The 16,350-nt window shown below is 43.9% G+C and overlaps 1 protein-coding gene across 7 annotated transcripts in view; it reads right to left on the bottom strand.

Annotated features, from left to right (window-relative positions):
* prrc2a (proline-rich coiled-coil 2A) overlaps positions 1-16,350 on the bottom strand; it is a 127,018-nt gene that overhangs the window by 53,954 nt on the left and 56,714 nt on the right. For 4 of the 7 annotated variants that reach the window (XM_080196394.1, XM_080196396.1, XM_080196399.1 and 1 more), the window contains exons 6-13: positions 14,961-15,104; positions 12,776-13,014; positions 10,949-11,034; positions 8,114-8,253; positions 4,484-4,574; positions 3,656-3,851; positions 1,700-1,795; positions 366-726 (exon numbers count right to left, since the gene is read on the bottom strand). In XM_080196394.1, coding sequence (XP_080052520.1) covers positions 366-726; positions 1,700-1,795; positions 3,656-3,851; positions 4,484-4,574; positions 8,114-8,253; positions 10,949-11,034; positions 12,776-13,014; positions 14,961-15,104 — 1,353 coding nt within the window. The remainder of the gene's footprint in view (positions 1-365; positions 727-1,699; positions 1,796-3,655; positions 3,852-4,483; positions 4,575-8,113; positions 8,254-10,948; positions 11,035-12,775; positions 13,015-14,960; positions 15,105-16,350) is intronic. The other 3 variants (XM_080196398.1, XM_080196400.1, XM_080196397.1) reach the window with 2 other exon arrangements.

Genomic DNA, 16,350 nt, shown 5'->3' with positions numbered 1-16,350 from the left:
GGACAAATTCCAAACAAACATCAACCAGAACAAGGCAGAGTACTCTTGCTCACATAAGGTACTCCCATCCAGTTCAAAATGATATAGTAAGAAGTCAGCACAAGAGTGTAGGGTAGTTCAAGACATATTTGGGGAAAACACTTCATCTTCCTCTTGCAGCTCATTCCCCATTCCAGTCAGATTATCAAGTGCAGATAAAACAGGCTTCCCCTGAAAAGAGGGAAGGGGCAAAATGGAGGCCATTAGAAGCTTACACCAATCAAAGGAGGAAGCAGAGAGCCATTTAGGCAACCAGTTGGAGAACAGCATGTGGGGCCTAGAGATAGCGAGAAGAATGAAACAGAATTATCTTTCAAAAGAAGTACCTTGTGTCATTTCAAAGCTGCTGCTGCTGGCTGTTCGCTGCCGTTTATTGGAGCCCACGGGCTCTTCATTCTCCTTTTCCTCCGATGCTTCCTCCTTCTCCTGCTCCGATTTCTGGCGTTTCTCAGAGGCTCCAAACTTCTCGTCAAGGCGCTTCAGCTTCTCTGCGCAGGCAGCCCGCCGCTCCTCCTGCATGCGGCGCTCCTCCTCCTCCCGTCGCTTCCGTGCCCGCTCCACAGCAGCAGAGATTTCGGTGGAGGATTGCTTCCGCCGCTGACGCCAGGCCTCGTCTTCATCTTCACCCGCCGGAGCCTTTTGATTAGCCAGGGTCGGGTTGGGTTTGTCCTGGGGACCTGCAGCCTGCTAATGGGAAAGAAATAAACCATTCATCAGAATTACCAATATCAGGGGTGTCCAAAACCAGTGGCCAGATCAAAGATGGCCTTATACAGTGCAAAAGAAGGGCTCAAACATACAGCAAGCAGAGCCAGAATAGATGGTATGCTGTGCACAGACTGCATGCAGTCATACACTAGCTTAATGTTGATGGATTCAAGCAATCTTAATACAGTGGAGTTTTTAGTTTATTCTGTCAACACTGAAGCTTTGGTTACAAGACTTCAAAAAGGACAGAAGACAGCGAAGAAAAGATATATTCACAAAAAACAAAAATGTTGGTCAGCAAAGACAGTGAAGGTTAGCCTTCAGGTACAAAGCATACATCAAAATGGAGGGGAAGCTGCAACAGTTAGCTTTTACCAGTTATCCTCCAAACAACTGGCAGACCAAAAACTGGCGCGGTTGAACTGCGTTGCAGAACGACATTCAGAACGGTTCCTGAGAAGATATTACTGCACGACACTCAACTCATGGGAGGAGAAAAATATTGCAGAATGTCTAAACAAACAAAAAACATTTAAAGGAAAAGTGAAGGGCAAGATTATTGGGGAGAGGAAAAAAGACAGAGGGGAAAGATGGAAATAATTATTTTTAAAAATGTATTAGTGTTTAGTCATTTGGTGTTTCGAAATTACCCAGTGACACTCTTTCCATTGCTTTGCGGCTGTGGACAGGCTCATAAGGCAATGTAAAAAGAAGCCTCTCCAAGACAAAGTTGTGTCATTTCACAGTCAAGAGTCAGATCCCTTCCAAGAGGTTTCAACCTCAAGAAGATCTGTCTCTTCACCATGACATAGCTGGACTTTGGACCATGGACCCCCACCTCATCTCCAATTGGAAGGTGCGGTGAAGCTAGTTTCAACTTGCAATTGAAGGCACTTCCTTTTTGTAACTTTTAAACAGTCATCTACCATAACCTACTGCTAACCCTACAAACCTGGTGCATGCTGGGGGAAGCGGCCTGCCTGTAGATGCTGTACGGCCCTTGAGTAACCTGATGCTCGTGAGATGAGCATAAGCCTGTTCTTCGACCCTAAAAAAACATAGTTACTGAGTTTAAACTATCAGGATTTTTAGCCTATTGATAGGTTTGGTTGGGCGAGGAGGGAAGTGGGGAGAAAGAGGGGAAAAGGAGGAAGAGGGATGGATGGAGGGTAAGAGCTGTAAATTTAAATGGCAGACTGGCATATCTAAATACTTTGCACAATCACCAGAAATAATTATCCCCAAACATCAAAAGGTTAACACAGTGAAGGAAAACTTTGATTCTGACGCTGTGTATCTGAAATGCAAACAGTTCCATGTCAGATACAGTACAGATTGGACCAAGGTTCTCTCAACGTCTCTCATTCAGCACTTTTAGCTCAGTTTACACAGAGTGAAGCTCCTTCAGGCATGCTCAGACCAGATATAGCATAGGTGCACAGAAACCTGTACTTCAAGGAATTAGGAAAAGATGTTACATGGAGACAATTACTTGTTCAAATCAGTGAACCTGCATTAATTGTTATAGCAAAATGGAGGGGGGCTTTTGTCATTATTTTTAGTGCTGGTGTACAGTCAGCAGCTCAGCTGTAAGCTGTTCTATGTTGCTAAGTGGCTAGTCCTCAGTCGTAAGCTTCAGCAGCAAGCATTTCCAGATGGAGTGTGGACAAGTCAGATACTTTGCCAATATTTACAAATGTCTTTTCCTAGTGGAAATCATTGGAAGTTAACCGGATGGGTCTTTGCCCAGGTCAGTTGCAGCACTTGAACTGATGTCCCTGTTGTGTTACAATGCAAATTTAAAAAAAAAATCAGACTTGGGCACCTCCTGACCCTGATCCAGAACCACACAACGCACAGCATTTAGTCCATTAAGCCATCAGGGGGGAGTTAACACATTTCACCAATTAGCTCAAGGTGTTGGCTCGTGGAAGATTTTAAACTGGCCAAATTGCCAAAGTAATGGTCGACACAGCACTGAAGCCTTTACATATGCTCGTTTAATGAACCTCCCACCTTGCAGATCCTACCTTGCCAGAAGTGACACCTGCTCACTCAACATGCCTGGCCTGGAAAACCGGCCACAGGCAGGGAGATATCAGACAGCGATATCTCCCTCAAAGTGAAACACAGGTTTTAAAACTATTTCTACGCTGAACTGAAGTTTGCTCTGAGTTTTGCATACCCGCTAAGCTGCCCAACAATCACTTCAACACCACCCCGCCTCTCCCCCACCAACCCCAGTTCCCCACCCTGCAGCCCAGGTAGTTGCTAACTTACTGTTAACCAATGGCAACTTCTCCCTCAAATCTACAATCTTGAGGGAAACAGACTGGACGAGCTAAATGCATTTCATAGACGAGTCATCCAACACTTTGTACTTGGTGGTAGAATTTTAATGTAGTGGCACCGTGGTTAGCAGTGCTGCATCACAGCACCAGGGACCTGCGTTTGATTACAGGCTTGGGTTACTGTCTGTGGGGAGTTTGCATGCTTCCCCCGTGTCTGCGTGGGTTTCCTCCCCCAGTCTGAAAGATGTGATGATTAGGTGTACTGACTCAAATAGGTGGCAGAGTGTGGCGACTAGGATAATTTCACAGCGACTTCATGCAGCATTAATGTAAGCCTTACTTGTGACTAATAAATTAACTTTATAAGATATTACCACATTGGCACTGGCGACAAAAAAAAACAGCTTTACATTATCACATAAAATCAAAATTTATCTCAACAGGACTTCCATGTAACATCAACGCCAATCATGAAATAATTTCAAAGTCATACCCTATAGATTAGACAAAGCCTTTGACCCCCATTTGTTGTGATAATACATGTTGAAAAAAAAAACCCACACAAAGACCAATAATAAAAAAAGTGGCAAATTATATGGATTCTCTTGGCCATGTACCTGGTGATCCACAGCAGGACCCCAGCTGGCAGAAACTCTGGGCGGTTGGGGCCCGGGTGGCCCCAGCTCTGTCTGGACAGGTGCCGGACCTTCACCCCGAGCTGCTTTGATGGACAAGTGCTCCTCCGAGGGGGGCTCCTTCCTGTTCTCAGAGGTGCGCAACTCTTGCCGATCAGGCCGGTTCGTCTGGCCATCCCTGTGCAAAAGAATAAGACTGTTATTTTCAGCCCTGCACGCTGCAGCCTTGGAATTACTCAGCAGGGTAACTACAACACCACAAAGCATTTGGGAAACACAACGATGGTCATGTCTGGCTGGGGAGCAGGGCATCAGAAGAAATGAAGATAAAACAAAAGGTTGGAATCAGAGAAAGATTGGAAAGTAGAGTTACAGTGGCTTGGGAGTGTAGACAGCATCCTTTGAAAAAGGGGAAGGCTGGAACGTAGGTAAATAGGTAAGAGTGAACCTCATTTCACAAAGTTGAGGAACCAATAAGCTCGATGAGAGAAAAATAAAAATCAAAGAAACGAAGAAAACAGGCTGTGTTTGGGAAAGCAGCTGAACCAGTTTACTTGGCTGTCTGGGTTAGTTATCCTCTTCTATTGCAATGCGTTATAATCAAACTAGGGCCTTTGTAAAGGGTTTTTCCAATCAGATTTACATATATGCGCCGAAACGTGATTATAATCACAAGTGTACAAGAGCAATTGAAGAGCTCACAAAAAGGGAAACAAAATAGGATTTGAAATGGAGTTAAATAATATTTACCTGCTCCAAATTCTATGCTTCTTTGTAATATTGGGAGAGACTAATGCCTCTCTCACTCACCATTTCTCAGATTTCCCCTTTTCTGCATCATCGTCATCTTCGTCGTCGCTGAATTTTAGCTTTTCAGTATAGTCTATTTCCTCGTGTGCTCCTGTCGATGTAAAGACGCATGTCAACAAACTGGGACAGTGATCGATGCTTCCAGTTTCGTAACTGATTGTCCCTGATCCAGATCAATAAACAAACCATTTCACCGTTAACTATGCATTTCCCCCTCAATAAGGAAGATAGGAACACGAGAGCAGGAGGCCATTCAGCCCCTCAAACCTACTCCACTAAATAGATCTTGGCCAATTGTCTACCTCAACACCATTTCCCCATGCTACCCCCAATACATTGATGCCTCCACGGCCCCCTGGGGTAGACAATTCCAAAGACTCACTACACAGAAGAAATTCCACCTCATAGTCCTAAACGACCTATTCCCTCATCCTACTTCTGTGTCCTCCCGTTCTAGAGACATCTACCACTACCTGCACAAACCCCCCCATCCCTTACTCCAAATCAGCCAGACTACCCTGTCTAGCCCATTAAGGCATTTTGTATGTTTCAATGTGATACAAAGTAAAGTCCCTCCACTCCCAGCGTCCGGGAGAATGAGCTTCTCCAATCACTACGAAATAGTAACAGCGCTGAAATAAATCCTACAAGATCCATGAGGAATTACTGATTGATCTCGTGGGGCTGGCTAAGTATTAGTTTCCCCTGGCCTGCCTAGTTGGATCTTTTTATAAGGCAGGCCCAGGCTGAAGCCACCTCAGGACAGGACTTCACAAATAAACCAGACTGAGAATGAGGAATTGATGCAGCTAAATTGCATCACTGTGTGCAAAGTGACTCCAATTAAGATTAAACTCTGGGTAAATGCCCACCTCCTAGACATGGAAGTAGACACACAATTCGCTGCATCTATTATTGAGGAGCATACCTTTAAATGACTAATTGGACAGGATCCTTGAAGTCCATGGGACACCAAAACTGGATTGGCCACAAACATTAGGGAGTCCTTGGGCATTGCTGGGACCACTGTAACCCCAATTATGGGCAGTTCGACTCCCCCAGTAGTGGTACAAGGATTAGGGGCCAGCCTTTTCGAAGGGATAGCTACAGAAAATCCACCTAGATTGGCAATAGAACTTTAAAATGGGCACTGGCAAGTCATACAAAGTCATTGGGAAGTCTTTCAAAGTGTTCAAAGAAGGTCTCAGGAAGATTAGAGGCGCTAGTGCCAAGATCTACGTGGACCCAGAAGCACAAACTAAATACTTCCAGGCACAACTGGTCCTCTATGCCTTATGTGATAAAGTAGAGGCTGAATTGGAATGAGTTAGAGGAACTTGGAATTATACAGCCAGTACAATTTGCTGAATGGGCCATGCCGGTAATTGCAGCTTTCAAAGCTGACAGTTTGAACCTTCTCTGTGGGGATTATGAATTGACGGTCAACAGAACCTCCCGCTTACACAGGTACCCTGTACCACATATGGAAGACTTGTATGCTGGGGGGGCGCTCATATTTTCTGAATTACACATGAATCACACATACCTCCAAATGGAGCCTGCAGTGACATCCAGGAAGCATATCACTCTCAATAGTACTCTCAAAGTACTGTACAAGTGTTCTCGTTTACTCTTTGGGGTTTCTTCAGCTTGTGCTATTTTTCAAAGGGTGACAAAGAACGTCCTTCAAGGGGTGCCCAGAGTGGCAGTCAATCTACATAACGTTTTAATCTCAGGAGCTACTGCAAAGTAACACTGATAGTTTGGAGGAGCTTTATTTCGTATGCTGGCATCTGACTAAATAAAAAGGAAAAATGTGGTCCAGGTCAACGCGGTAACCTCAGGTACAGAACTAGCAAGGATGGATTCCATCCTGTTGAAGACAAGATGAGGGCAACAAAGGGGCTCCAATTCCAAAGAATGTAACAGAGTTGAAGTCTTTCCTAGGTCACATAAATTACATGGGAAATTCGTATTGAATTGGCGACCCTACTGGCAGCATTCTACAGACTGGTAAAAAAACAGAAATGGTCGTGTCAAATACACAGAGAAACCTTTGCAAGCTGTCAACATTAATTGCTGTCAACAAATATACTAGACCATTATGACCAAGATCACTCATTTGACCTGTGATGCCTCCCCATATGGGACAGGAACAGTATTATTGCACCGCTGGGATGATGGGACAGAATGCCTAATTGCATACACATCACTAACTCTGGCAGACGCAGAAAGGACGTATGCCCAGATCGAAAAAGGTTTGGCCATGGTGTTGGCAGTGAAAAAAGGTCTATGGGCAGCATTTCACCATAATAACCAATCACAAGCCTCTACTGGATCTTTTCAAGGAAGACAAAGTGATTCCTTTCATCGCATCAGTCCAGATCCAATGTGGGGCACTACTATTAGTTGCATACATACGAATATACCAAAAAACATTGTCTAGGGTAAAGTCGCCATAGTCTGAGATGACCACGGGCTGCTCTCCCGACAATCACCACACCTCCGGCGAGGGGCAAGGTTGAGAAGGCAGGGCCTTCAGGAATAAACTCAGCTGGTATGGGAATTAAACTTGCGCTGTTTGTGTCGTTCTGCACCCAAAAATCTCTATCCAGCTAACCAATTCCCCCAACAATGGCATCCAAAGTGGGACACAAACCCACAACCCTGAAAGTAAGAATCTTGATTTAGTTGAGGTGAACCCTTGGACTCAGGGAGGGGCCAGACGTGAGATAACCCCATGAGATTCATGGGGAATTCTTGATTCCCTGTGGCACTTGCCAAGTATGTATCCCTCTGTGTGCACACCATGGTACTCGCTTTACTTTGTGTTCTGTAACAAACTAAGCTCCTTTCCTGTCGCACTTCCTCAGTCATTACAAGTGCAATCATAAGAGGTTTTTCCCCTAGTTCCCGAGTTTATAATTTCACTGCAAATATTTCACCAATCTGCCTCAAGTCACCCATCAACTGTTGCTGACAAGTTCTGCAGACACCACAGTGCACTGAAATTCATGGAACAGAGTTATCATTACAACAGGCCATATTGTGGCACTTAATCTATCCAGTACCACTGCTGACAGGCTTCAGGAGTGACCAACTTATTTACTTTTGGCTCTGTCAGTTTTGCATTTGTTGCACATAGCAAGCAAGCAAGCAAGCAACTAGCTCAGTATTGATCATAAGATTAAATTTGAAAACAGATTCAGCCACTAAAAGGATAGATGCTAACTAGTAAAGATGCAGATCCCATCCCTAAAGCCAACGGGAAGCAAGAAGAAATTATCTAGCTCCTGGAAAAAAATTTTACGTAATTTTGCACCTAATCAAAGGCAGAACTGAGAATGAGGGGGAAGGAAAGAGTGGGATAAATGAGCCTACAGAATGAATGGTTAAAATGGTTCATTTTTAAATTAAAATTGTAATTGAAGGACTTTAGTGGTTAATGCTACAATAATAATGGGTCTTGCAACAATGAAACTATGCCACTGTGTGTTTCAGAACCACGGCCCCTGTGCTTGGAAATTTAAAAAGTGGGCAGACGGAGACAGAAATTTCTACAGGTTTGCTGAAGAATTAAAATGAAGGTTGCCACAGGGGGAGTTTTTCGCCCAGCCCCTGGAGATTTACCGGCCCATCCATCATCAGTCTCATTTTCAAGCTCATCAAACTCTTTCAAGTCGTCCTGTTTGAGGATGGAGGGTCTTTTCACTGCTTCGGGCATCCGTGTTGGATGTTGAGGAAGTCGAGGTCCTGGAACACGAGGAAACCTAAGCAGAAGTGCAGGTGAGGATTCTGTTATTTTATGCGCAGGTAAACAGGCAAAGTAAAATCACCAGGTAAATATTAATTTGGTTCAAATACAAGACGGATGCATTTCACGATGCTCTCCAGACAGGAATTTTGGCTTCCAGTTCCCTCCCCTCATCGTTAATTGGTGCACGACACGCTGATAGAGAACCCAAGAATCACCAAACCGGGGGGGGGGGGGGGGGGGGGAACCACTGGAGTACGATGCCGGCGAATGACAAGTTAAAGAGCTCCGTCAATTGGCCATTGTGTGTGCAGCTGCTTAGATCTCAAGATCTGGAATTCTCCCCCTCCCAGACTTCTCCATTTCTTTTGGATAGTCCCTTTTATCCTAAATCTTTAACCAAGCTTTCATTCACCTGTGTTTGCTTAGGTGTGAAACTTGGTTTGATAATACTTCTGTGAACATTTTCCTCTGTTAAAAAAGGCTGTACGGAACCAAAGAGTTACAGCACAGGAGGTCATTCAGCCAGTTGTGTCCGTGCCAGCTCTCTGCCCCAGCAACTTTATAACTCAGGTTATAAAAACAACATGGTAATCTAAAAGCTGCCAGAGGCAAGTCAGTAAAGACAGAACTTATGAAGGGACCTTTCAGGATATTAAGAACCAATTAATTACCTTTTGAAGAATACACATTGTTGTGTTAAGACTCAAGGCATAGTGAGATCATACAATGAGAAAAGTTTTTTTTTGTTATGGCTGCAGGATAACTTGGACATAGACACCAGAACTCCTCTGCTCTCATTGTACATGGAAGTGGGATCTTTTAAAACTAACTGCCGAAACAGTGCCTTCGTTTAGCATCTCACCATTCAGGCAGAGTGCAGAACTGCCTCAGAGCTGCACTGATGGTCATTTAAAGCTCAACAGCCAGTGTCTAAACTCACACCAAGCCCCCTTCACCCATCACCCCAGTGTTTGGTGATTTACATAGATCTGTGATTCAGCATCACTTCAGACTTAAAATTCCCATTCTTGCTTTCAAATTCTGCCATCACATTGCCGTTCCCAAATCTACGTAAGTGTCCCACAGTCACCAGGATATCTGCACTTCGAATTCTGGTATCTTCAGCATTACCCAATTTTATTTGTTCCATCATTGGGCAATAGTGGTTAGCACTGCTGCCTCTCAGCGCCAAGAACCTGGGGTCGATTCCCGGCTCGTGTCCCTGTCTGTACAGAGTCGACACGTTCTCCCCATGGCTGCATGGGTTTCCGCCCACAGTCTGAAAGATGTGCTGGTTAGGTGCATTGGCCGTGCTAAATTCTCCCTCAATGAACCCGAATAAGCACCAGAGTGTAGCAATCAGGGGGGTTTTTAGAGTAACATCATTGCTAATGTAAGCCTACTTGTGACAATAACAAAATAAACTAAAACTTAAACTCATCCAAAATTCTGCTGCTTGTAACCTAATGTGCACTGATTCCTGGAAATGCATCACCCATGTTCACTGATCTATATTAGCTCCCCAGTTTGGCAATGCCCGAATTAAAAAATTCACATTCTTGTGTTCAAATCACACCACGCCCTGGTCCCTTCCTATCTCTGTAACCTTAAAACCCTTCGACAGTATCATAGTAACTCCGTTGTAGTGTTAATGTAAGCCTACTTGTGATACTAATAAATAAACTTAAACATAATGGCCACGCCTTCAGAGCCCCAAGCTCTGGGATTCCTTTTCTAAGCCACTCGCCCTCTTTCCCCCTTTTAAGATGTTTCTTAAAATTATTTCTGACCAATGCTTCCCGTCAGCTGCGTGGATGTGCAACTGTATTCATTGTACATTAGCATGCACAATAATCTTACAGGGACAATGCAGTGCAACAAGCAGGCCACACACACCAAACAGACATTTGAAGGAACACTGCCCATGTGCAAACATGGGGTTACCTATTTCATAGAATCCCTACAGTGCAGGAGGCGGCCATTCAGCCCATCGAGTCTGCACCATTCCCATAACCACACAGATATACCCTGTTAATCCCTTGACACTAGGATCAATTTATCATGGCCAATCATCCTAACCCGCACATCTTTGGACTGTAAGAGGAAACTGGAGCACCTGGATGAAACCCACACAGACATGGGGATAATGTGCAAACTCCACACAGGCAGTGACCTGAGGCTGGAACTGAAGTGGGTATGCCGGCGTTGGACTGGCGTAAACACAGTAAAAAGTCTGACAACACCAGGTTTTAGTCCAACCTATTTATTTGATAATATTCCCACAAGCTTTCGAGGGGACAGCCTCTTCGTCAGGTGAATGGAGAGTTCTCCATTCACCTGACGAAGAGGCTGTCCCCTCGAAAGCTTGTGAGAATATTATCAAATAAATAGGTTGGACTAAAACCTGGTGTTGTCAGACTTTTTACTGGAACTGAATCCAGATCCCTGGCGCTGTGAGGCAGCAGTGCTAACCACTGTCACCATGCTGCTCTGGCTGGGTGTCTTTTTTTTTGCTTCCATGAAGCACCTTAGCACAAAACATCTCTAGACTGGAATTTGGACCTATAAACTTCCAACTCCAATGAGTGCTATTGAAGCACGTCTCACTCCAGTACATTAAAAAAAAACAAAATTGCAAGGTTTCTCACATGTCAAACTTACCTCATGGCTGCAACTATAATCAATCCTTTAATGAGAAAAAAACTTACTTGCTGGCATCGGGTGGTGGGTATCTGTATGGTCCCTGTGGTCCGTAAGGTGTAGGAAATGGTAAACCACAATATGGGGAATACATCTGAAAACAGTAAAAATACAGACAGACAGACAGGGATCAAGAAAAAAAAAGAGGTTAAGCTATTGCTCAATTTTTGTTTCAGAAGACACCCAGGTCAGATAAAAAGCAAACATGATTCTCACAGGAGTTAAAAAGAAAATATGTTTTTGGATAATTTGGCCATGACTCAGGCATTTCAAATTGTTACCGTTGCACTTCAATGTATGAGCTAATTTGTTTCTGATGGCTTTGATCAAGATAGGAATGTAATCCTGGCAGCCGAGCCTTCTGCTCTTTAAGTCAATGCTGGAGGCTTTCAGTATTCGCCTGAACCACGATGCATCACAAAGCAGCACTCCCTCAGTCACACACTGGTGCGTCTGTGTATTCAATTACAAGGGTGAGGCTCCAAAATGACAGCATTTTGCCCTCGAGGCCCATATATTGCAAACTGAATCAAGCCAACACATTGGGGGGGTGGGGGGTGGTTTGAGCTGCCCAAAGCCTGACAACTGGGACACGCCAATCAACATCCCTTTAAACGTGCTGACATTTTGATCGGTCATGTTGTCAGACTTTTTACTGTATTTTGATCGGTCACAGACCACAAGACGTAGCAGCAAAAGTAAGCGAATCGGCCCACTGAATCTGCTCTGCTGTTCAATGAGATCATGACAATCCTTAATCCCCCTTTCCCTCCTTTTCGCCATAACTCTCAATTCCCTTACAAGTTAAAAACCTGCCCACCTCGGCCTTGAACATACTCAACAACCCAGCCTCTATTGCCCTTTAGTGGTAAAAGAATTTGGACAGATTCACTAGTCTTAGAACAGTAAGAAGTCTCACAACATCAGGTTAAAGTCCAACAGGTTTATTTGGTATCATTTACTATGAGGTGATTCGAAATAAACCTACTGGGCTTTAACCTGGTGTTGTGAGACTTCTTACTGTGCTTACCCCAGTCCAACACTAGCATCTCCACATCATGGCTATCCTTGGAAGGAATTCCTCCTCATTTCTATCTTAAGTGGGTGACTCCTTAAATCAGGGATTATTCTCTCTGGTCTCCCCACAAAAGGAGACAAACTCTCAGCATCTACCCCGTCAAGTCCCTTGAGTGATAAATATACCCTGAAGTGTTCAAATTGATAACAATTGGCCCATTTCTTTGTATGCAACAGTTGGGGAGCTGAATGCTCACTGCCATGGCAGCTTCCATAGTCCAGTCCCCAAAGTGTACAAACAACAGCCAGCGTACAATAAAAACTCAGAGTAATCACTGTGGTATTTTCAACAGGAAAATGTATTTTAAAAAGTTACAGCAGGTTTCAATGGCACCCTCTCCCATTTAAACCATGGAATTTAACCATCTCGTCGGCCCTTCCTTCCTACATTCTACAGGTTCTGGAACGTACCGCCAGAGGAGGGGATGAAAGCAGGCACATTAGCAATTAAGAGGCACCTGGATTGGTACATGAATAGGGAGGGAACAGACAGATACAGACTGAGTTAAGGGCAGGTTTTATTTAAGTTTAGTTTGGAGCATCATGATCAGCACGGGCTTGGAGGGCTGACGGACATGCTCTCGTGTTGTACTTTTCTTTGTACCTAGTAGTCAAGTTTATATACCCAGTTATTGAAAAATTTAAGTTTTGTTGGTTCATATGCATTCAAGTTAGTTCACATAAAATAGATTTATGTGAACAACTGCAAATGACTTTTACTACTGTTTCCTTCCGCCCAATCGGTCTCAGTTACTTACAAAAGCCGGCATCATCCCCCTAAATGGTGGAGGGTATGGCTGGGGAACTGCCTGCTGTGGCACACCGACCCCTGGTCTAGGTGGTTGTTCGGCCATCCTCGCAGTCACCTTCTGGTCGGCTGAGGATGCTATAGAGCTTGCTGCTTCTTCTGGGCTTAGCTCTTTGGTTTCCCCCTCGATCAAAGAGCCACCCGGAGCACCCAAGTTCCGCCCACCACCCTCCCTCCAGCTGGTCACATCTGTGGGTGGAAGGACAAATGTTAAACTTAAAAACATTAACACTTAATGGTACAGAATTTTAGGGAAGACAATACTTTGAGACCTTGATTCAAAGTCAACAGAAAACTACAGACTACACGGTCCTCCTTTAAATAGAATCCCAAAACAAGGCTTTTTTCCCCCCATGAATAATTTGTTCCCACAGCAACAATTCTAGCTGAATCCTGATTTTAGGGGCACTAGCACTGAAATGATTGCTTCACATGCCAGCCCATTAGTTAGAGTCGGCAGGTGACCTGCCTGTGGGAGTTATAGCAAAGCCAAGTCCCACATGACATTGAATAGTGACCCTGGCTAGCTCCACCCACAACCTGAGAGGCAATTAGATCAAGAGGTTAGGTAAGTAACCCAATTTCTAGTCATGCGGTAGGCATTCAAGCGTCGACATGTCACCCTTTTTCTTCTGGTTTGTCCTGTAAAGCAGGTTGTTTCATAACAGGCCTCTCCAGACTGGTTTGCCAAACCACAGCAGCACAATTGTGGAACACATGGAAGTCCTGGCTTTAGAAACTTCCACGCAGTGTGTAACAATATCTCTCTTTTTAAGAAGACATAAAGGAAACTGACATCAAGAAGGGAAAGTAGTTTGAAATTTGAACTCATTTTACACTGATCTTATCCCTCCCATTGTACATATAATTAGAACACCACATCTGTTACCCATCTTGACAAACAGTAATTTCAAGCCTCTCTAATAACACCTTACTCCAAAGATCAGTTCTTGCTTTTGAAGTAGTCATGATTCACTTCTGAAAGAAATCCATGAATGATAAACACTCTGTGAAGCCCGAGGGGCTACGTGGCCACCTGACCAGCTTTTTATAAGTGCAAACTAGCTCTGACTTGACAATCTTATTTATCTTCCTCTTGGTGTGGTCAAGTAGAGTTCAAATAAAAATGATATTTGAAATTATAGTCTGCAACTGTAAAGCAAAAGGCACCTTAATTCTTCCAGGAAAGATCTAACCTCAGTTTCAATGAAATGCCTGTATCAAGACTTTTATTTGCTGTCTTGATGCGATGTGCATTTCCAGACTTCCAATATTGAAGACTTTTTGAAGAATGAACAACGTCGGTTGTGAACAAGAGGTCAGTCCTGACAGCACACTACTATAATTCATAAGGTGAAATTTTTCATATTGCCTGCCCAATATTACAGAACATGAAAACTACACATTCAAGGAAGGCAGCAGCCCACCAACACTTCCTCAGAGAAACCGGGATAGGGCTTAAAAGCAGCCGTCCCAGTGATATCCCATATCCCAAACAAAAATCCTCATTAGGGAACTTAAGAGCCAGTCACATGTTTCTCTCTCTCCACAGATGCTGCTGCATCTGCTGAGTTTATCCTGTTTTTACTTCAGACTTGGGCAGCATGGTGGCACAGTGGTTAGCACTGCTGCCTCACAGTGCCAGGGACCTAGCTTGGGTCACTGTCTGTGCAGAGTCTGCACTTTCACCCCTTGTCTGCATGGGTTTTCTACCACAGTCAGAAAGAGGTGCACTGGCCATGCTAAATTCTCTGTGTACCCAAACAGGTACCACAGTGTGACTAGGGAAATTTCATAGTAACTTCATTGCAGTGTTAATGTTAGTCTACTTGTGTCACGAACAAAAATAAAGTTAAATTCCTAGCATCTGCAGTACTCTGCTTTTACTAAAAAAAAAACTGGAGAACTCTTGTGTGGCTTTGGTTGCCTTTCCAAACCACATCCATCTTGTACACTACAAGCAACTTAACAACAGATCCACATTCTTGGAAAACTTTACTGATTCCATGAGGCCAACTAGCTTTTAAAAAAAGTTTGGAGCTACCCTACAGTTGCAACATGGAATCTGCCACTTTGGCCACCCCGCAAATAAAAAAAAGACAGCAACCGTAAACAAGTGAAGCAAAGAGACTTACTTTGAGGGCGGAGGCTTGGTCCGGGCCCATACGACTGATCTGCAATGTCCCTTTCTCGGCCAACTTTGTCCTGATCTCCAGCCGCTTGCAGGGTTGGAAATTCCTCGCGAGAGAATGGCGACTGTTGGTTTGATCCCTTTCCACCTGATCACAAGAGAACTTCATTAAACATCATTTCACCCCATAGCAAGTGGAGATGCCATGGCAGCTGACAAGCATTTACATTCAAGTCCTTTTCAGGGCAAGGTGGTGTCAAAGCACCCCACACAACAACTTCTTCTAGAGAATCAGAGGACAACATAGCACAGGAGGTAACTATGTGCTCATCCTGCCTGTTCCACTTCTTTAGTAGAGACGTCCAAATATTTCCACTTGCCTGCTCTTTCCCTACAGCCCCTGTAATTTTTTTCCCTTCCAGTATTTACAGGCAGCACAGTAACACAATGGTTAGCACTGCTGCTTCACAGCACCAGGGACCTGTGTTCAATCCCCAGCTTGGAGTTTACATGTTCTCCCAGCGTCTGCGTGGGTTTCCTCTGGATGCTCTGGTTTCCTCTCACATTCTGAAAGACGTGGTTAGATGCATTGACCCAAACAAGGGTGACTAGAGGATTTTCACAGTAACTTCATTGCAGCGTTAATGTAAACCTTACTCGTGACTAATAAATAAACTTTAATTTTCAAAGGGAAATTGGATAAATATGACCGAATCTGCTTCCACTACTGTCAGATAGTGTTCCTCTGTGACCAATAACTCATCTGAATGCTTTGTTGTGCTAGCAACTTGCCATTAATAGCAATGAGACAAGCAATTAATTAGCCTTTTGCTTTACACTTGGTTGAGAAGGAACATCGCCTGTGCCACCACAGAAGCTCTTGGCTCTTCAAACAGTGCCGGGGAGCCTTTAATCACCCAACAATAGCAAGATGAAAAACCTTGGTTTGCACATCTTCCAAAGGATGGCACCCTCAAAAGTATAGGAGTCTTTGAACACATTATAGTGTGAGCTAGATTATCCTTGCAAGTCCTGATGTAGGGCCTCAACCCACAACCTTCTGAGTGAGGAGAGAATGAGAGGACTGGGACACATTACAAGTAAAATGAAAATAGTAGCTCCAAAAATCAACCATTCAGAGAGACCTTAAACAAGTATTCGAGTTTCTTCAAACTGAACTACAGTTCGACTTCATTTTTTATGATGAACATGCAGGTTCAGTGTGGGAGTGGGGATCAGGCCTTAATATTAGGTGTGGAAACCATCTTCAGATTATATCTAAGATGATGCTTTTTTTAATAAGCATGCGTAACAAAGTGGAATCAAACTTGACTAAAATCAATACTCTTTTTGAACAAGTCTGAAGGAACTATAATTTATTTGAACGTGAAAGT

This window comes from Carcharhinus amblyrhynchos, chromosome 9 (genome assembly GCF_965287045.1).
Source record: "Carcharhinus amblyrhynchos chromosome 9, sCarAmb.v2.hapA, whole genome shotgun sequence".
Taxonomy (NCBI): domain Eukaryota; kingdom Metazoa; phylum Chordata; class Chondrichthyes; order Carcharhiniformes; family Carcharhinidae; genus Carcharhinus; species Carcharhinus amblyrhynchos.
Note: the sequence above shows the minus strand (reverse complement) of the source record. Positions and strands in the feature narration are given on the sequence as shown.